The sequence below is a fragment of the Hylobates moloch genome, unplaced genomic scaffold (genome assembly GCF_009828535.3).
Source record: "Hylobates moloch isolate HMO894 unplaced genomic scaffold, HMol_V3 SCAFFOLD_12, whole genome shotgun sequence".
Classification (NCBI taxonomy): Eukaryota; Metazoa; Chordata; class Mammalia; order Primates; family Hylobatidae; genus Hylobates; species Hylobates moloch.
This window is the reverse complement of record NW_026652287.1, coordinates 29,099,008-29,121,734: the sequence shown is the minus strand read 5'-3', so window position 1 is coordinate 29,121,734 and position 22,727 is coordinate 29,099,008. Positions and strand designations below refer to the sequence as shown.

At 42.1% G+C, this 22,727-nt stretch overlaps 1 protein-coding gene across 1 annotated transcript in view; it reads right to left on the bottom strand.

Annotated features, from left to right (window-relative positions):
* Nucleotides 1-22,727, bottom strand: part of LOC116478029 (putative tetratricopeptide repeat protein 41) — a 72,624-nt gene that overhangs the window by 23,526 nt on the left and 26,371 nt on the right. Inside the window, 4 exon segments of the mRNA XM_032168861.2 lie at nt 3,861-3,923; nt 3,925-4,001; nt 16,407-16,588; nt 17,494-17,692. Of these exon segments, the coding sequence (XP_032024752.1) occupies nt 3,861-3,923; nt 3,925-4,001; nt 16,407-16,588; nt 17,494-17,692 (521 nt within the window).

Sequence of the window (22,727 nt, the reverse complement as noted above, 5' to 3'; positions counted from 1 at the left end):
GTATGGTAAAAGATGTATTGGGAGGCATTGCAAACCCAGTTAATGTTTGTATTTTTAGTCGAGACAGGGTTTCACTGTGGTTGGCCAGGCTGGTATCGAACTCCTGACCTCAAGTGATCCGCCCGCCTCGGCCTCCCAAAGCGCTGGGATTACAGGCATGAGCCACCACGCCCAATGGAAATAAAAAGTTTTAAAGAATAACATGACAATGTCTTGCATGTGTTAAAGATTTCAGAGGAGGTGGTATCCAGAATTCAAATGAACAGCTGTGAACGCTGCTTGAATTCAAATGTGACCAGAGAGCAGCTAACTTTATGTTTGACACATTTGTGCACAGAGACTTGAATTTAAATTCCCCTTACTGGTCTAGCATATTTATTTCAGGATGTAGGGGCCAAGGAAAAACTTATCCTTTGCCCTCTGAAGTTTCGCCGAAAAAATCAGCTGACAAAAGGCAGATTAATAGGAGAAATGGCATACACATTTGTTAGCATGCACGGGGGGGAATTACAGAATACAGACATTTTTATACCCTACCTCTTAGGAGAAGGGAGATGGGGACGTAAAGATAATTTTAGGGGGTATAGTAAATTATTTTTAGGGGAATTCAATGACCCAATGCACCACCATGCCCAGTTAATTTTTGTACTTTTAGTAGAGATGGGGTTTCACCATGTTGGCCAGGCTAGTCTTGAACTCCTGACCTCAAGTGATCCATCCACCTCAGCCTCCCTAAGTGCTGGGATTACAGGCATAAGCCACCACACCCAGCCCCAGAGATCACTTTTTAATAAACATATCACCTAAATCAGGGTTTCTCAACCTGGGCACCACTGGCATTTTGGGCAGGATAACCCTGCACTGTGAGGAACTATGCTCTATGGGATGTTCAGCAGCACCTCTGGCCTACCCACTGGATGCCAGTAGCAACTCTCCCCCAAGCTACGACAACCAAAAATGTCTCCAGCCTTGCCAAATGTTCCCTGGGGACCAAAATTGTCCCCTAGTTGAAAACCGCTGGATTAAATTTTAAAATGACCTTATCTGAAGAGGTACAGTACAGTACAGAATGCATATATCACAAATAACCAGATCTTTCCCCTCAAGAATGTTAGTTTGCTATAACAAGCGACGACCACCCAAAAAGAATGTCAGGTACGTAACAATGCATTCTCAGAACAGATTTCTGTTGTTAAGTGATGTATGACTGTATTTACATAGCATTAATATTATTTACTAGCTCTTAAGACAGTTTGTAATTATATATTGATTTGAATAATCATTGGACTAATGTCTTATTAATAGTTATTTCTCCCAAATGACTGTGAGCTGCCTGAGGGGAGAAATCATGTTTGATTCTTGCTATTGTATCCCTGGAGCTGGGTTATGTATGATGAAGCCTCTATAAATATTTTGATCTCCATTTACACAGCATTAGAGTGGTTCAGTTACCACTTCAAAAGCAAAGTAATGATAAAAATGAAATATGCCAAACTTGATTTGTATTAAAAATAACCTGTTAGAAATCAAAAAAAAAAAAAATGTCAGGCACATATTTCAAAGAAGTTGTTATTGCCCAAAATAGTCATAAAACCTCTTTTGGAAGTGCCTTCAGAACCTAAAAACATTCTTTTAATAGTCTTCATGGTGGCTAGTCCCAAAGAACTGCTGCAAAAATATTTTGAAGATAGAATCATAAGATTGATGCCTCCAGAAGCAGCACTCTGAAGTGGGAAGTTCTCTTAAAAGCTTAAATCAAACTCCCTTATATTTCTCACCTAGGCCTCATTTGCTTCATTACACAAAGACAGTAATAACAAAATAGCTACCATACTTAAGATCTTGCTGTGTGCCAGACATTATGCAAAGTGCTTTATGCACCTTCTTACTTGACCGTGTTAACAGTCCCTTGAGATAGATATTAGAATCCTCAAAAATGAGAACTCACCAGAGCGCAGGTTAAAATTCCTACCAAGATCACACAAGCAGAAAGTGGCAAAACTAGGATTGAAATCTGGGTCAGTCTGAAAACAGCCCATGCTCTATTCACAATTGCATGCCACCTTCTAAGGGCATGGAGGAACCTGTCAGTTCAAATTGATTTATAGATTCACTTCTAACAGTTATTAAGCACCCACAGGCTATAATATGCCATGGAGGAACACAAATTGGTAAACAAACATGGTCTCTGCCATAAAAGGACTTTCATTGCTGAGTCTTTTAAGTCTCTTTACTAGAACTCCTTCTAGAAAGACGCATGTTGATGGCGACGAGGGCAGTGTTTTATGAAAGTTTAAAGGTCTTTTTTTTTAAATAAAAACAGCTGTGTCTTTTTTTTTTTTTTTTTTTTTGACGGAGTCTGGCTCTTTCACCCAGGCTGGAGTGCAGTGGCGCGATCTCGGCTCACTGCAGGCTCCGCCCCCCGGGGTTCACGCCATTCTCCTGCCTCAGCCTCCCACGTAGCTGGGACTACAGGCGCCCACCACCTCGCCCGGCTAATTTTTTGTATTTTTTAGTGGAGACGGGGTTTCACCGTGTTAGCCAGGATGGTCTCGATCTCCTGACCTCGTGATCCGCCCGCCTCGGCCTCCCAAAGTGCTGGGATTACAGGCGTGAGCCACCGCGCCCGGCCTAACAGCTGTGTCTTGAGTTAGACTACCCTAAACCCACAAATTCTACTAAAATCAGTGAAAGTTAATACTTTAAAAAAAAAAAATAGCAGTTAGGCCAGGAGTGGTGACTCACACTTATAATCCTAGCACTTTGGAAGGCCAAGATGGGAGGATCACTTGAGTTCAGAAGTTTGAGACCAGCCTAAGCAACGTAGCAAAATCCTGTCTCTGCAAAAAAATTAAAACACTATCCAGGCGTGGTAGGGCACCCCTGTGGTCCCAGCTACTTGGGAGACTGAGATGGGATGACTGATTAAGCCAGGAAGGTTGAGGCTGCAGTGAGCCATGATCACACCACTGCACTCCAGCCTGGATGACAGAGCAAGACCCTGTCCCCCCAAAAAATAAACTTACATTAAATAAAATAGTAGTTAAATGTCATCATAAGCATATAGTTATTATGAGTTATGTTATGTTATGAGTTATGTTATGAGTCATGCTTTCATTGTAGCCAACAAAGCCAAACGTTCATATTTCAGAAAAAGCAAATCAATATAGGGCCAAGACATCAATCAACCTTCTCCAATATCTCTTTTTTTTTTTTTTTTTTTTTTTTTTTAGATGGTGTCTTGCTCTGTCATCAGGCTGGAGTGCAGTGGAGCGATCTCGGCTCACTGCAACCTCCGCCTCCCAGGTTCAGGTTCAAGCGATTCTCCTTGCTTCAGCCTCCCGAGTAACTGGAACTACAGGCACGCACCACCATGCCCAGCTAATTTTTGTATTTTTAGTAGAGATGGGGTTTCACCATGTTGGCCAGGATGGTCTCAATCTCTTGACCTTATGATCTGTCTACCTTGGCCCCCCAAAATGCTGGGATTACAAGCGTGAGCCACCGTGCCTGGCCTCCCAACATCTTTATGAAACTTATAACCAAGTCTTTGGCTAGTCTTTTATTAATTCATTTCAATCTACCACTGTATTTCCATTTTTGCTTCATGAACATTTTTTTTCCAAAGTGTCACCTATCAGTACTCATTCATTCTATAATGATTCCTATCTACTTATTGTTTGTTGTCATTAATGTGTAGTTGGGGCATGGGTTAAAATCATAGCTTCCTCACTGACGAACAAAATGGTTTCCTCTATTGCATTAAATTACTTTTACATGAACAAAGGTAAATAATATCTGAAAATATCTAACACAAAAGGAATAAAGTTTGAAGGATTTAAAATATACTCTCAGTTTACCTATACTAACATGTCCTCAACACTCAAGAACAACTCTTCTGCTTCATTGGTCTTGCCCATAAAACTTCAAAAAACTCCCAATAAAGAACATTAATCGATATTTGTCAGGGACAGTAAGTTCAATAAGCCTGCATTGCAGCACTAGAATGGAAAGAAAAGTAAATAATCTCACAGCATATTTGGAAAAGAACAAAGAATACCCATTGCTTAATCTTAATATTGATGTAGAAGTTAAATGCCTTAGCATTCAGGTTCTCTCTCAAGGGTTCAGCACTTTGCTTGTATTAAGATTTACATATAATGCCAAACAGTTTATACTATGACATGAAAAATAACTAATAATCTTTGTATGTAAATGTTGAAAACTAGTCAAAAAAGAGTATTTATAGCTCAATCCATGCATTGCTCTAATTTGTATTTTGGGGTGATTTTCAGATAAGAAGAAAAAGATATTTAAATTTCTTACACCATTCTGCCCTCTGTTGCAACTATCTTGAACTGCTGGCTTTAACCGAAAGAAAATCCTAAAAGAACAAAATAAGGAGACATACAGTGTGTGTGTGTGTGTGTGTGTGTGTGTGTGTGTGTGTGTAGTTATACCTTATACACATATGAAAACAGAATTTTTTAACTTAAAGACCCAATTAAATACATGGTGCTGCAAAGCTTCATTTTTAGAATTTCCTTTTCCATATGTTCCAGTATCTAAATGCCTACATTTGTTCATTTGTTAAAATTATGGCATTTAATATGTTTGACATAAATATATTCTTTGCTCCTCATCCGTTCCTTTGCTCACGTTGAAGTCACCTCAGCCTTGACTATTCTCCGGCTTTCTTTCTGCCTGTTTTTCCATGGATCACATTCCACAACCCTCAGCTTTGTAGGGAGGCTGGAGCTATGGTGCTTCAAGTCAAAAAGCAAAAACTAAAACACAGACAAGGGAGACAGAATGCTGAGAGCCAGAGTCCAAGATGTTTGTGCAAAGTGGCCATTCAAGCAATGGGGCCTGGGGTGGGAATGAGAACTTAGAGGAAGAAGCAAGAGACAGGGAGCCTCAGAATCAGGAGGAGCTGCTTGGAGCAGGCAAACAAGGATGCCTGGACAAACAGTGCAGGGATGGGCTCCTGCCCAGGGTGAGGTTTCTGCACATCCAGGAGGACTTTGCTTCCAGATTCCTGACAAGGGCTCAGGTTGAAATGGATGATGTCGATCACTGCATTTAATACTCAATTCAACAACCTCCTTTGCCTTAAGAAACCCTTATTCATAAACCCTTCCTCCTACCCTACCACATGCTCACATTCACTGACTTAGCACCAATGTAGAGTCTGAGAAGACAAACATAATTTTTCTCATTATAAAACTAATATATATATATTATAGAAAACTCAGAAAATACAGAAAACTATAATTAAGAAATTTAAAAACCTATAATTGCATCAAAGATAATCTTTGTTAAGATATTGCTATATGACTTCTAATCTTTTGTGTGTACCATATAACAAAAACACACACACACATATACACCTTTTTAAAATTAAAATTGGAATCATCCTACACCTAATGTGGATGTGCTAGATACTGGATATATATCAAACATAATACAATCAATCATTTCTGCTCTCATGGAACTTAAAATCTATCAAAAACATAATGTGAACAATTTTCCATATCCTTAAATATTCTTTGAGAGCATACATATTTAAGACCAGATTTTGTTCCATTTACAGATTATCATTAGTCAATTTTTCACTATTATAAGATGCTACCTAATGAGAATTATTCACAGAAATGTTTGTAAACACCCCTGATTATTTCCTTAGAACAATTTTTAGAAATTGAAAATCACAGTAGATTCATATTTTTAAGGCTTTGATATATATTGCGAAATTACTCCCCAGAAAGATTGTCCCAATATAAATTCTTACCTGTATCATGTAAAAGTACCTATTTTCTCACATCTTTACAAATATTATTATTGTTTATAAAAATCCTTGCAAAAAAATAATTGCCAGTTTGGTACCTGAAAATATAGCATCCTACTGTTGTTGGGGTGTTTGTTTGTTTGTTTGTTTGTTTGTTTTTTGGAGACAGAGTCTCACTCTGTTGCCCAGGCTGGAGTGCAGTGGCACAATCTCAGCTCATTGCAACCTCCACCTCCCAGGTTCAAGCAATTCTCCTGCCTCAACATCCTGAGTAGCTGGGACTACTGGTGCACACCGCCATGCCCAGCTAATTTTTTGTATTTTAGTAGAGATGGAGTTTCACCATGTTGCTCAGGCTGGTCTCGAACTCCTGAGCTCAGGGAATCCGCCCACCTGGGCCTCCAAAAGTGCTAGGATTACAGACGTGAGCCACTGCGCCCGGCCCCTACTGTTGTTTTCATTTGCATTTATTTGGTTACTAGTGAAACAGAATATTTTAACATATTTATAAACAATTTATACTGTTTTTCATCGACTCTAACATGCCTCAATTGCAAGATGCATCCTTACTTCAGAAATGTTTAGTTTGAGAAAGTATGCCTCTTAGAACCAATAGAATCTGCTATTTCTTCTTTAGTGAATTCATTTCTTCAGCAATCATTTCCTGAGCACCATGGGCACTTGTCAAGGCAGAGTCCTGGGGGGAGTAGACAAAGGAGGAGTCCAAGCAGGCCCAGGCCCTGCCTTTTGGGCTGTCAAAATAATAAGGAAGGCAGACCATCTCATAATCATACAAGTAGATACAAAATTAAAACTATGAAAATAATCATGAATGAGATGGTAATATGAACTGGGGAAGGTTTCTCCAGAAAAGTGACAATTCAACTGAGCATTAAAGAAAGAACAGAAGGTTTTGAAGCAAAATGGTGAGGGAGAATGTGGGAAATTCTGGGCAGAGAGAACAGCATGTCCAAAGGCTCTAGGGCAGGAAAAAGTGTGGAGTCTAGAAAATTGAAAGGAGGAGACTGAAGAGTAGAGACGACAAGGGCATTTGATTCAAGGGAAGCATAGAGATATAGAAAGATGCCAGTCAGCACCCACCCCATGCCCAGTGCTGCTCCAGACACAGGAGACATGGCGATAAACCTGAGAGGAAGGGTCCTCCTCTCAAGGACCTGATTGCCAGTGGCTGGAAGGCCTACAGGCAGGGAAGGAGGAGCAGATATATTTTTTTTAAGTAAAGAAGACAATGTCAGGTAGCAGTAAAAGTTACACAAAAAATTAAAATACATTAGCATGATCAAGAATGGTTAAATGTAACATTATATTGAGGAAGCCACTGTGAGAAAGTCATGCTTCAGCTCAGATCTGAATAACCAGAAAAAACTAGTGCTACAAATATCAATAACACAAAGAGCATTTTTGGCAGAAGCAACAGTGGGTGCCAAGGCCCAAAGGGAAATGTACTTGAAGGACAAAAAGAAGGCCAGTGTGGCTGGCATCTAGAGGTCAAGAGGAAGAATCGTAAAAGGTGATGTTACCCAGGCATGCAGGGGCCAAGTTATATAAGGTATTGTAGGTCAGGCTGAGAAGTTAAATTGTATCATAAGCACAACTGCAGTCCATTGGAGTGGCCTTAATCTGGGAAGTGACATGATCTGGTCTATATTCTTAAGACCTAATTCTGGCTGTTGTACAGAAAATACACTTTACAGGAACAAAAACTAAAGTAGGAAGACCAGTAAGTAGGCTGTTACAATAGGCCAGGTGAGAGATAATAATGGTGGCATGGGCTCACTAGAGTGATGCCAGTGAAAGGGATATCCCTTCTCACCACTCCTATTTAGTATCATACTAGGAGTCCTACCTAGTGCAATAAGACAAGAAAAGGAAACAAAAGGTATACATAGTGAGAAGGAAGAAATAAAACTGTCTTTGTTCACAAATGCTGTAATTGTTTATGTAGAAAATCCCAAAGAATCAACAACTCCTTGAAATAACAAGTAATTTATAGTAGGGTTGCAAGATTCAAGGTTAACATACAAGTCAATTGCTTTCCAATACACCAGCAATAAACACTGGAATTAGAAATTAAAAACACAATGCCATTTGTAATAGCACCAAAAGAAAATAAAATGGGTATAAATCTAACAAATTTAGAATCTATATGCAGAAAACCACAAAACTCTAATGAAAGAAGCCAAAGAAGATCTAAAGAAATGAATAAGTATTCCACAGTGACGGACTGGAACACTTAATATTGTTAAGATGACAATTCTGCACTTGACCTATAGATTCAATGCACTTCCAATCAAAATCTCAGCAAGCTATTATGTAAATACTGACAAATTAATTCTAATGTCTATAAGAAAAGGCAAAAGACCCCTCATGGCTATGTTAGCTCCCTAGGACTGCTATAAGAAATTACCACAAACAGGGTGGCTTAAAATAGCAGATTATTCTCTTACAGTTCTGGAGGCTAGAAGTCCAAAACCAAGGTATTAGCAAAGCCATGCTCTCTCCGAAGGCTTCAGGGAAGAATCCTTCCTTGCCTCTCTCCAGCTTCTGGTGACTCTGTGAAATCCTTGGTGTTCCTTGGCTTGTAGATGCATTACTCCAATCTCCACCCTTGTCTTAATGTGGTGCTCTCTTCTCTGTGTGCCTATGTCCAAAATTCTCTCTCTTATAAGGACTCTAGTCATTGGATTAGGGACCATATAACCCAATGTGATTTAATCTTAACTTGATTAGATCTGAAAATACCCTATTTCCAAATAAGGTTAGATTCCAAATAAGGTTAAATAAGGAGGTTAGGAATTGAACATATCTTTTTTGGAAGACACAACTCTATCCACTACAATAGTCAGCATGGTACTGAAAAAGAATAAAATTAAAACATGACTACTATCCAACCTCAAAACTTACTACATAGCTACACTAATAAAGATAGCATGGTATTAGTGTAAAAAATAGATACATCAACCAATGGAACAGAATAGAGAGCCCAGAAATAAAGCCACACACCTACCACCATCTGATCTTCAACAAAGTTGATGAAAACGTGTAATGGGAAAAGGATTCCCTATTCAATAAATGGTGCTGGGATAACTGACTAGCCATATGCAGAAGATTGAAACTGGACCCCTTCCGGAAAACATATACAAAAATCAACTCAAGATAGATTAAAGACTTAAATGTAAAACCTAAAAGTATAAAAGCCCTAGAAGAAAACCTAGGAAATACCATTCTGGACATAGGCTCTGGAAAAGATTTCATGATGAAGACACCAAAAGCAATTGTAACAAAAACAAAAATTGACAGTGGGAACTAGTTAAACTAAAGATCTCTTACACAGCAAAAGAAACTATCAACAGAATAAAGAGACAACATACAGAATAAGAGGAAATATTTGCAAACTATGCATCTGACAAAGGTCCAATATCCAGAATCTATAAGGCACTTAAACAAATTAACAAGCAAAAAACAAACAACCCCATTAAAAAGTGGGCAAAGGACCTGCACAGACAAGTTCCAAAAGAAGACATACGTGCAGCCAACAAACATATGAAAAAATGCTCATCATCACTAATCACTAGAGAAATGCAAATCAAAACCACAATGAGATATCACAGTCAGAATGGCTATAAAAGTCAAAAAGTAACAGATGGTGGCAAGGTTGCAGAGAAAAGGGAAGGCTCATACATTGCTGGTGGGAGTGTATATTAGTTCAGCCATTGTGGAAAGCAGTTTGGCAATTTCTCAAAGAACTTAGAATTACCATTTGACCCAGCAATCCCATTATTGAGTATATCCCAAAGGAATATAAATCATTCTACATAAAGACACATGCACGCATATGTTCACTGCAGCACTATTCACAATAGCAAAGACATGAAATCAACCTAAATGCTCATCAGTGGTAGGCTAGATAAAGAAAATATGGGTCTGGACACAGTGGCTCATCCCTGTAATCCCAGCACTTTGGGAGGCTGAGGCAGATGGGTCACTTGAGGTCAGGAATTCGAGACCACCCTGGCCAACATGGCAAAACCCCATCTGTACTAAAAATACAAAAATTAGCTGAGTGTGGTGGTGCACACCTATAGTCCCAGCTGCTCAGGAGGCTGAGGCATGAGAATCACTTGAACCCAGGAGGGGAAGATTCCCGTGAGCCAAGATCACGCCACTGCACTCCAACCTGGGCAACAGAGCAAGACGCGGTCTCAAAAAGAAAAAGAAAATATGCTATATATACAATTTGGAATATAATGCAGCCATAAAAAAGGAACAAGATAGGCTGGGCGCGGTGGCTCATGCTTGTAATCCCAGCACTTTGGGAGGCCAAGGCGGGCAGATCACGAGGTCAGGAGATCGAGACCATGGTGAAACCCCATCTCTACTAAAAATACAAAAAAAATTAGCCGGGCGTGGTGGCGGGCACCTGTAGTCCCAGCTACTCGGAGAGGCTGAGGCAGGAGAATGGCGTGAACCCGGGAGGCGGAGCTTGCAGTGAGCCGAGATCGCATCACTGCACTCCAGCCTGGGCGACAGAGCGAGACTCCATCTCAAAAAAAAAAAAAAAAAAAAGGAACAAGATCATGTCCTTTGCAGGAACATGGAGGGAAGTGGAGTTCATTATGCTAAGTGAACTAATGCAGGAACAGAAAACCAAATACTGCATGTTCTCACTTATAAGTGGGAGCTAAACACTGAGTACACATGCACACAATGAATGCACACACAATGAACAACAGACACTGGGGCCTACTGAAGTGTGGGAGGAGGGTGAAGATCAAAAAACTACCTATTAAGTACTATGCTTATTACCTGGGGGATGAAATAATCTGTACACCAAACCCCATGACATGCAATTTACCTACATAACAAACTGCGCATGTACCTCTGAACTTAAAATAAAGTTTATTTTAAAATGGTAAAAAGATTTGAACAGACAATTCACCAAAGAAGATATACAGGTAGCAAGTAAGTATACGTAAAGATGCCCAACATCATTTGTTACTAGGCAATTGCATATTAAACCAGTAATGAGATACCACTATACACCTATTAGAATGGCCCAAATCCAAAAAACTGACAAAACCAAATGCCAATGAGGATGCAGAGTAACAGGAACTCTCATTCATTCCTGGTGAAAATGTAAAATTTTGCAGCCACTGTGAAAGACAATTTGACAGTTTCTTACAAAACTAAGTATATTCTTACCATATGATCCAGCAACTGTACTCCCAGATATTTACCCAATTGATTTGAAAGCTTGTGGCCACACAAAAACTTGCATGTAAATGTTTATAGCAGGTTTATTCATAATCACCAATAACTGAAATTATCCAAAATGTCCTTCAACAAGTGAATGAATAAACAAAACTGTGGTAAATCCATACAATGGAATATTACTCAACAATAAAAATAAATGAAGTCTAAACCATGAAAAGACACAGAGGAACCTTAAATGCATATTAGTAATCTTCACAACTGTATATGGCTGCCCCGATGATAGCTTAGAGAAGGACAGTGGTGGCAGAGATGGAGAAGTGAACAACTTTGAAAAACAGGAAGTAAAGAATGTCAGGGCTCATTGATGAAATAGATTTGGAGATGAGGTAAAGGAGAGGAAGGTGACTAGGATGACTCCAAGGTGGGAATTTCAGAGACAGTTCCTGGGAAAGAACCTGCTTTTGGAAGGATGTTCACAAGTTCAGTCTTAGATATGTTAGGTCTAAGATGTTTTTGAGACCATATCCAAGTGCAGACATACGTAGGCAGTGGGATACACAGGCATCATGTCTCTGAGCACCTCCATCGCTTGCTTGCACATGCCATATCTGCTTCTAGTCTGTCTCTTCTTGTCTTTGACACAGTCCAGAAATGCAACTGCAGCTAGAATTGGATTTTCTTCACCTTGATGTGGCCCAGGGCTCCCGCCAAAAACAAGAGTATCATGCCACAGGAAATCTATAAAAACTGACCCAAGCCTAGAAGCTGTCCTCTAGGCTCAAAGCCCTCTCTACCGGTCATCAATCAGAGATGCAGCTTCCCTAGATGAGTGCCGCAAGGAAGGACAAACCTAGGCACCAAGTAGACTGGGCAAGAAGCACCCAAGGAGATACGAGTTCAAGACTCCAAACTGCACATCATTTCCCACCAACCTGTTAGGTTTGTCATTCTCAAACCACCAGAGGGAACCAAACTTCAAGGTCCAGAGGGAAGAACTAGGAGAGAGGTGTGCACTCCAGCCCCCAGCAGCAGCAACGAGGAGCCAGGAGCGGGAGAGACATCAGACACTCTTCCAGTCCCCCAGCCAACTCATGAGACTGAGGCACCCTTAGAAAACTCTGGGATTTTAAAGAACTTTCCAGAAGCAGGCAGCGGTCAAAAGTATAAGTAGCCTATTTATCTCTCAAAGCGGCAGGGGATAATGAAGAATGAGACCCTAAAAGGGGATCCTTAGTCATTTCCTGCATGGGGAGAGAGGCCAGGCAAGGAATTGGAGATCTCTTTCTGCTTTGAAGCATGCCTGCCTGGAAAGTTCTTCTCCACCCAATAGTGGGATCTGGCCCTCCCCTCCTCAAGCCTCTTCTTCCCACTAGTGGGTTTGGGGGAAAGGAGTTTTTGTCCTACATCCTCTTCCCCATCTGTCTGGCTTCAGTGGTGATGCCTGACTCTACCTGATGCTCCAGACCCTAAACTCCTGCCCCAACCTGGGCCCCCAAGTCCCAGCTGGATTTGCACTTCCTGAGGCTGCTTGCTGTCCCCTCTCTGATCCACAGTCTTCAAATGTAGAACACGATGGATTCTCCTTTATTTTCCCCAAACCATTTGTTTGTAACAGACTTTTACTAAAAATGTCAAGTATCAGAGTAGGGCTTCAACACAGCATAGAGAAGATAGTAACTCAAAATGGAATCTGAAGATATTTAATTAAATTAATTTAGTTGACATCCATCCTCCCTCGGGGGAATTTCAAACTCTCAGTCCAGTTTTCCTCCTGACTCTCTAACCCCTCCTTCTTCCCCTTGCTGCTTCCTTCTCCCCTGCTCACCCCTTGGAATTTTGTCCCAGGCCCACCTCTCTTCTCCCCTTCCCTGACAATCTCCTTCCCTCTCCTGGCTTCCATCCAGAAACAGGTATGCATCTCTGGCCTGGCTCTGTTTCTGAGCCCAGTGATTACCCCCTCCTGGCTTTCTACAGTGACTCCAAACTCCACATGGCTTCTGTCCCCCAACCCCCTCCTTTGGGAGTGTGTCCTGTTTGGGTCCATGGCCGTGTCATCTACCCAGTCATTCAAGTCAGAGCCGTGGGAGTCATCTCTGACTCCTCCATTTCTTTGCACCCAATTGATGACTGCGTCCTGTGGATTCTATTTTCAAACCTTCCACCCCACCTTCTAAGCCAACATTGCCTGCCATCTGGGTTATTACTACTAGTAGCTCTTCATGACACCACACTTGCCCCTTTTTGTTTCATTCTTTACACAACACCCAAGGTGACCTTTTAAAACCAAACCTGTTACCATCTTGCTTAAATCCCTCATAGCTGCCCATGGCTGTTTGGATAAAGGCTGACTCCTTAGCATGACCTTGGTACTTGGGCTCCTGCCTGCCTCTGCAGCCTCAGGGCTCCTTTCACTGTCCACCCTCTCTTGTAGCCATGCTGGACTCTTCAATTCTTCAGACTCACTAAGCTCCCTCTCAACTCTGGATCTTCGACCACGCTGTTCCCTCTCCCTGGAATTCTTTCCCCTTGTCACTTTGTCAGATTCAAGACAAGCAGACACCTCCCTGCTCTATGTTCCATGCCACCACCACTTTGAATGTCTCTTCTCAGGCCAAATTGCTTTTTAATGTCTGTCATTTACACCTGACCATAAGCTGCCTTAAGGCAGGGACCGTGTCTGTCTTATTGCTGTATCCTTGGCATCTAGCACCACGCATGGTACAAGCAGGCCCTCAGTTAGTAGTGTCAAATTAATTTGGAGGAATGCTAGCATTTGCCCAGACCTCTTTATTACAAAAGGAGGGCAGGGTTGAACTGGCAGGCAGCTCCCAGGATGGCACACTATAAAACAAGATTTCTCCCCGAATTCTTTGAAAAAAAAAAAAATAGTCCAGTTAAGGGTCTTACCTCCAGCAGCACCCCAGGAGGGCGAATTGATTCAGGGCTGTGTGTGGCTACATAATCATGATAAGAAAACATGTTTGGGGAGGCCCAGACAGCTGACCAGACCACTGTAATACCTCCTATGGCTATGATATGAGATTCCTGCTGTAATTAAATCTTGTTCTGATGAATATAACAAATTTTTCTATTGCTTTGGTGATAAGTACTTAAGCTTGTGACTTCTACTTTTAGCAACCCACAAAGAGAGAAAAGTAAGCCCATACAGTCCTGGAAGGACTTTGGGAAGAACTCCCCCAAATGGCCATGGGCTGACTCTCTCAGCCAGGGTGGGAGGTAAGGTAAGACAGTGAACAACTACAATAAGTAGAGTAGCTAGATCACAGCCTTGCTTTATGAAACTGGTCCAGACAGACAAAAGGAAGCCCTGGCGGAGATGAGAGAATGGATGCCAGAGGTTTCATGCAAGTAAATTCTACAGGACTTGGCCATGATTTAATCTGATATCTGTGAGAGGCAATTATGGAGGCCAGGACTACCTGCTGAGAGGCCCCTGGGGGTCCAGAATAACACAGACACTAACCAGCAGGATCTTAGATGTTGATACAGGTGACATCATGTTTACAGAATCACCAGGAGAGCTCTACCACGTTCCCCACCTAATTCTAACTCGGCTCATTTACATCCAGGAAATCTTCACACGCTGAAATATTAGGTGATTTCCTCCCAGTTTCAACTCTCATCCCCTCACCCCTTACGTCACCATAACAACCACGCTATGATAAGCAGTTGTGGCATTGTCTGGAAGGACTTTTACGCTCTGTTGGAGGTTTAGTCTTCCTCTGGTTAGTGTTCAGCTTCCTGTGACAAACGGAAACGTCCCCTCCTGCCCCCTTCCCTCCACTCCACTGCCCCGCCTCCCTAAGCACTGACACACTTCCAGATAGATCCATGTCCAGACAGATCCTGGCTGCATTCCACACACGAGTATCCTTATGAAGATTGCCTGGGTTCTTCCACCTGGATGATTGCTGGGTCAGACAAATTCCGAAATTAAGTCATACAGAACAATAAGGATCAAGGCAAAGTCTAGATGTTCAAGGATCAAAAGGGGTACAAATGTGGTAAAGCCCAAATCTATTCCTAACTGTCTGGGAGACCTCAAGCAACTTACCTGTCTGAGACTCAGTTTCCTTAATTTCAATCAAGATATTACTAGTATTATAGCAATTTTATGAGAATTAAACAAAATGGCACATATAAGGTACTTAACTCAAAGCCAGGCATATAACAAATGCTCAAAATCTGTTATGATCACTGAACTGTAAAGCACAGAAGGATTTCATTTCCTTGTTCATTGCTGTGTCAGTGAGTCCATGAGTTCATGGTCCACGGAAGGCGCTGAATTAATACTTGTTAAAAGAATGAATGAAGGTTATTATTCTATTTAATAAGCCAGGAAATGCAGGATGAAAGAGACAGAGTGAGAGGAGAGAGGGCAGGCAAAGGGGCTTGCTTATGGAGAACAAAGGGAAGAAAAATTAACCAAAGTGCTGTCCAAACCCAAGCCACGGAAGCAGAAGGTCAAAGAATAGCTGCCCTCATTTTGATTGAGGCCACCTTGAAGTAGTGTTGTCAATACTGAGTGATGGAAAAAGTTGCTGCTACCATCAGCAGGCAGAGGGATCATGGAAAAACAATTTGGGAGAGAAAATCCTGAAATAATGTAGGTTTTCACCTATTTAATTTGAAGTGTTAACTGCTCACTCAGGAAAGTTGTTAATCAAGCAATAATACTCTTACTAGCTCTCATAAAAGAGGGGATGTACCTGGTACTCCAAAAAGAGGTTCAAGCTGGAAAGACAGGAGGTATTAAGGCTGTGGTTGAAGCCACGAAAAAGTGGAGAGACAGAAAGAATGTTAAGGACAAACCCCTAAAAAAGAGTCATTGTGGCCGGGCACACTGGCTCACGCCTGTAATCCCAGCACTTTGGAAGGCTGAGGCAGGTGGATCATGAGGTCAAAAGATCGAGACCATCCTGGCCAACACAGTGAAACCCTACCTCTACTAAAAATACAAAAATTAGCTGGGTGTGGTGGCACGTGCCTGTAGTCCCAGCTACTGGGGAGGCTGAGGCAGGAGAATCACCTGAACCTGGGAGGCGAAGGTTGCAGTGAGCCAAGATCTCACCACTGCACTCCAGCCTGATGACAGAGCAAGATACCATCTCAAAAAAAAATAAAATAAAAAATAAAAGATATGAAAAAAGAATCACTGCAAGAAGACAAAGAGAAGCCATTTCAAAATTAATACTTTTTCCTGATTTCTTGTCTTCAAAACTTGTTGGCTTCAATTGCAGAAAGGAGTAGTCAGGGAGGTCTGTTGGATTCATCAGAATTATGTGAGGAAACAGGAGAATCATAACTTTGGCCACTCTATATCCCAGCAAAATGGACTACTGAAACATTGCAACTCACATACCTGAGAGTGTACCGCTCTTCCTCATTGTAAGGCACTGATCTGCTTTCATCTTGGCCACTGAAAGTAAATAGGCCTCAGAGATATCATCATAGCCGGCCTCCAATAATACATTCCAGAAGTGAATGAGGTGCAGCCTTGTCCAGAAGCCCGGGCTTTGGATTTTTGACATAAAATCTGTGATACTTGTGACACAATGTATTAATTGATATCATTTTAGTATTTCAGGCCTTAAAGGAAGCTCTTCTACTTACCACATTTCAGTAGCCTATTCATAAACATCTTACCTAACATATCTTTTGGAGATCACCAGATAAATATGAGCCTTTCACTCTTCAGCAGTCAAAGCCAATTCTCCTGATCCACCCAGGAAGCCCCCTCCTCTGAGAAGGCTCCCTGGGTCTACCAGGCAGAGCACTAGCCCCTCCCTCTTCTGTGCTTGCAACAGTTCATTGCATCATTGCTCTAGCGAGGCATTACCACCATGTACAGTAATTCTCTGGCTCCACATCTTCCCCCACTAGATGGAAAGCACCTACAGGCTTAGAGCTGTATCTATTCACTTCTGCACCCTCAGGGCCTAGCAGGTTGTGGGAGGCAGGATGGGTCATAAATAGATGTTTGCTGAATTAATGAGTCAGAGGAAAAGAAGAGAGAGACAAGGAAGGGAAGGGAGGTGGGTGGGAGGGAGTAAGAGGGAAGGGGAAGTAGTATAGGGAAAAGAAGGGAATGGAAGGGAAGCAGATAGGAGGGTCTAGCAGAGATTGCCCAATCTTCTACCGTTTCCAGCTCTCATCCTTGCCCTCCTCTCTCTGGAATGCCACTTAACTTTGAGAGGACTCCACATCGAGTGAAGAGGAGAAATGAACACTCTGCAGAGCCAGACAGACCAAGGGGAGTAACCCTGGAGATCCAGCAACCACAGAAGTTGATGCCAGAGGATGGTTCCATCTGAATGAATGAGGGTACTTGAATGGATAAATGAATGATACAACTTGTTCAAGGGAACCATGGGTATCTAAACACAGCACCGGTAAAAGGGAAAGCTAAATCTGCCTGAATACAATGATATAAAAACGGCAAGACTTACCGAGGGCTTGAGAGAAAGCTGCACAACCCCCGCAAGCATCCACTCATTTTCGTATGCCATGGCAATTCTTGATACACCCTCCAGAAAGAGGTTTGCCGCTGGAAGTATCTGATCAACACTTGGTGAAAATGTGTTTTCTTGTGATTCATTGGGCTCTGAAATGAACATGGACTGCTTTCTCTGACAGGAGTGATTACACCTATTTTAAAATCAATTACAGTTTAATGCCTCTGACTTTTTAGTACATGAAAATACTACAGCAAAAATATGACAACTCTGTGGCTGTAATTAGAGAAATAAAAGTCAGTATAACTGGAAAAAAATTGTATCTTACACATCAGTCTGAATTTACCAAAGAATCTGTTCTAGTTACGCTCACTGACCTAGAATTGGAGAAGTTTGCAGGCATGTTGATTTTCCATGTTAAGTCATTCCCCTCCCCCAAGGAAACATTTGTAACCTACTTTTCTACTTTAAATATACACTATGGTTCCTGCTTAAATAAGCACTTTTGAACATTTCATAGTGTGCATTTTGGAGAAGTTAAGCCATTGCCTGGATCTCATATGAACCAAGGGGTAGCTGGCAAACAAATGGCAAATTTAATATTGGAGCCAGGACTACTATATCTTCATTTCCAAAGAGAAATGGTTCCAGTAGATCATACTACCCAGACATAAGCTTCTCAAAAACAAAAGGGTTTATTTAACTAAATCCTGGTGATCTCTATCCTTGAAAACTAAAATAGAAGTATTTTTAACTTTTCTGCTTGTCACTTTTTCTTGCAAGATAATGGAACACACAGCTAGGTGGCACACCAAGCCCAGCTCTTCGTAAGAACTCTAACAAAAGGGGAACTCATTGTTTAAACAACTGTTCTTCATTTCCACTTACATGATTTCCAGGTCACCCACCCATATGGAGAGACCCCATGCTATCTGGTCTAAAGGGCGTAGATGTGCCCAGATGGCAAGTGCAGTGCCTAACAAGCCCCTGCAAGAAAAAAAAACTCCCCTCCTCCACTGTGTATGGCAAAACTATGTGTATGGTTATAAATCGGGAAAGTGGGGTGGGAATGAGGGAGAAAAAGAACTGGCATAAATAGTACCTGGGTTCAAGATCTAGAGAGTTAAACACAATACGTAAAGTATGCAAAACATTTTCATAGAAAATGCAGCATTTAATTTAAAATAACCTCATGAGGAGGATATAGATATGCATCCCCATTTGACAAAATCAGAGAGACAGGTGACTTACCCCTGGTCACCACATGACCAGTAACTGCAGAAATAGCATCCCAACCTTCTGGCTTAATGCCACTGCTCCTCCAACTACACATATGATGTGAGGAATGATTTGACCCCAGCATCATCTTTATACACATTGCCGCACTCAATGATAGACTAAATGGCCAACGTTTATGTAGTGCTAGATTGGTGGGCTAGATTATGCTGTACTGAAAGACAACTCCCAAATCTCAGTAGCTTAAAAGAGCAAAGGTTTATTATGTCCATCACAGGTTGGAGACTGGGAACTCCAATCCAGCTCTCCTCCCTGTGGGACTGACAGAGCAGCTGCCATCTTGAACGTTGCCAGTGGCCACTGAGTCACAAGGCCCCACCCAACAACGGGGCCAGGAAGTGTTTTCCATGGTGGGAGGGGGAGGGTGGGCTAGAAATTTTGGCATTTGGCTCAAATGGCCACCATTAGTGCTTATTGTAGTGCCAGATGCTAGACCTTACACGAATTAGCATTTTAATACCCTCAAGGCAAATACTGTTATCCCTACATTGCAGGTGAAAAACTGAGTCTTAGGGAGGTAAGTAAGCACCTCGCATCATGTCACACCAGTTCTATCCAAGCCCAAAGCCATTGCTCTCCACGAGAAATCATTTCTAGTAAGATGCCGTGGTGATTTCCAGAAGGAGGGAAGATGGGTTCTGTTTGCCAAACAGCATGCAGACCTGAGCATGAGATGAGGACAGGGACAGGGAGCAATGAGGCTGCTCATGTTCCAAAGACCATGGTGCTGTGTACAGGTGGCTCACACCTTCTCTCTTGTGCTCAGCCCTCCAGCTCCTGATTCCAGGCAGATACTGGAGGCTGAGGTTTAGTACTGACCCTCAAAACAACAGAGATGGAAGCTGCTAGAAACAGCAGATCCAAAAAACCAGCAGCCAAGCATACCTGCACATTCATTCAGCAAACATCTATTCAATGAAACTGGAATGGGTCTCAGGGAATTCAGACTTGCTTGAGGGTGCCTGATGAAACAGAATAATCTTTAGGCCCACAGAAGTCAAGATCACCAGTTGATTTGCATGGGCCGTCTTGGGAAAAGTAGTGGGTAGGAGGCCATAGAGAAGATTCACGAGGAAAACGAAGGAGTTAATACTGGCTGACATTTCTTGAGACTTTACGATGCGCCAGGCACTATGCTAAGTGCTTTACAGAACTTACATTACTGAATGCTCACAAGAACTGTATGAAGGTGGTACTTTATTTTATTAATGAGGCATCTGGGACACAAAGTGGTAAAATAATGTGGCCAAGGTCATTAACTAGCAAGTGCGAAATCAGGGCTCACCCTGAGTCCAGCATTGAGATCCCACTTTTAACCACTATGCTATATAAATTCCTTCTACTCAACAGAGGTGGAAAAAATGGGCTCCGTAGACTGGATTTTTTTGGGAACTCTTATGGGGTGCAGCATTACAAGAAGAAATGAAAGAGGCTCTTTCCAGGAAGGGCTCCCTGAGAGCCTGAGAAGGGTGGGGTTTGCCAGAGAAGGGCATGCAATGTGCTCGGATCTCCCAGGAGATGCCTGCCCCTACTTCTGATGGAAACCAGCACTACCCCAGCACCTCAAGATCTGGCTGCTTTAAGACCAAAGGAGAGGGAGGGACCCCTGGCACGAAGTCTGGTTTTCTCATGGTGAAAAACACCAGCAGGGACAGTTGTGAGGCATCTACATTGCTAAGCAGAAACCAGAAGAGATTCTTTGGTGACTACAGCCAATAAACAGATGAGTGAGCACAGGTGACACTGCCATGGACTCAGGAACACCTGAGGCAGGTGAGGACTTTCCAGGGTGCTGGTGCGAAGTGACCTAGTCTAGTCTGAGAATGTTCTCGTTGCATCAGAAATAATTAAAATAATATATAAGTGCCTGGCACAGTGAAAACACTGAAAAAAAATGTGGCTGTCTTTCGTTTAATTATTGGTGATTACACTATCTTTCTTCTATGCTTGTGTACTGAACTATGTCCAGAATCAAGTTCAGGTAGATCCTGAACAATGTTAGGAAAACATGACTGGTATTTATCACATTTATTTAAAAATTTGCAGCCGGGCGAGGTGGCTCATGCCTGTAATCCTAACACTTTGGGAGGCCAAGGCGGGTGGATTACCTGAGGTCAGGAGTTCGAAACCAGCCTGACCAATATGGAGAAACCCCGTCTCTACTAAAAATACAAAATTAGCCGGGAGTGGTGGCACATGCCTATAATCCCAGCTACTCAGGAGGCTGAGCAGGAGAATCACTTGACCCTGGGAGGTGGAGGTTGCAGTGAGCCGAGATCGCGCCATTGCACTCCAGCCTGGGTGACAAGAGTGAAACTCTGTCCCAAAAAAAAAAAAAAAAAAAAATTTGCATCTGAACACTTCAAAGCTGGCAATGTGGATTGGTTTGACAACCACTGCTTGATCCTTACAATTAAATTTTGTAACTAAAAACAAATGTGGCTATCATGATCAGTATTAACAAGACATAATGGCCTATAGGCAACAGAGGAGCATTTCTCAGCTTTGCAGCTCTCCTTTGCCCTATTCCTTTGCAGCCACACTAATATGCATGCATATGTGTATGCACACACATGTGTGCAACATACGAAGTATATAAGACCAAACGATCCTCAGTTTTAGTAACAGAAGAGAAAAGAGGCTGCTCCATCACAGCCTAGAGGTCAAAGGGTCTCTCTAGGTTAGCCAATTTATGGTAGGAGTAATTTAGGTTACAAATTGAATATAATGCTAGATAGGGCATTAATTTCACAGGCAAGATGCACACAGATGCATGTGACTAAGAGAGACCAGCTTACCTCAAAATGACTGACATGACATTTGGACAAGAGTGAAGAAAGAGAGCCCTTTACAACAACAACAACAACAACAACAACAACAACAAAAACCAACATAGTGGATTCAAGTACTACAGCTTTGGCTTTTGGATCTTTCCCACCCTTGGAAGATGGGCTTATTTCGCCTGCCTAGGCCACATGGAGGTGAATTACTGCTATTACAATTCCTGATGCTACTCACAGCCTGATTCTGCAGCATGACAATTTTTTTTTTCCTGACAGTAGTGAATACTGTCAGCAGTGCTTTATGTGTAGGTAGACAGTGCAGCAAATGGGGTGCAATACACACCTGGAATTTTAACAGCCACACCATGACACTTTAGTCCCTGCACCACCAAGGGTATTACTGCTCTCAGGGAAGTGGAGAAATTGAGCGCATTGCAAACCATCACACAGCCAGTAAACAGAAGAGCATCCATAAATCTAAGAGCATCCTCATTCCTAGGCCTGCTCTCTCCTTCACATCACATAACTTGAGATAATGGGAATGATTACAATGTAGGAGGGAAACAGTATAAAGGATTTACCTTGTTAAAAAGGAAAGTAAAACAGAACATAGTAAAGTTCAAAGGAAATTTGCATGAGCTTGGAATCTTCCCGGTGACTGTGATTTAAAGACTTTTCAAGTCCTTAGACCTGAAGCGCTCTATGCAAGTAACTGACAAACAGTGCTCTGCTCCTAGGTCAGGTGTGTGTGACTGCCAAAGTTTCCTGAGTGCAGCCCTGCAGTCCTTTTCAGCAGGGGATACGAATTCGATTTCAGAATTAGAGAAGAGTTGAGAGGCTGAGGCAGATCACCTGAGGTCAGGAGTTCGAGACCAGCCTGGCCAACATGGCCAAACAAAAGTTTGCCAGGCATTGTGGGTGCCTGTAATCCCAGCTACTGGAGAAGCTGAGGCGGGAGAACCGTTTGAACCCAGGAGGCAGAGGTTGCAGTGAGCTGAGATCACAACATTGCACTCCAGCTTGGGCAACAAGAGCGAGACTCAGAAAAAAAAAAGAAAAAAAAAAAAGAAAAGAAAAGAATTGGAGCAGAGACAGAATCTATTTACCTCTTCTTTGTTAGTGTCAGAACACCACCTTGATTTGGGGTAG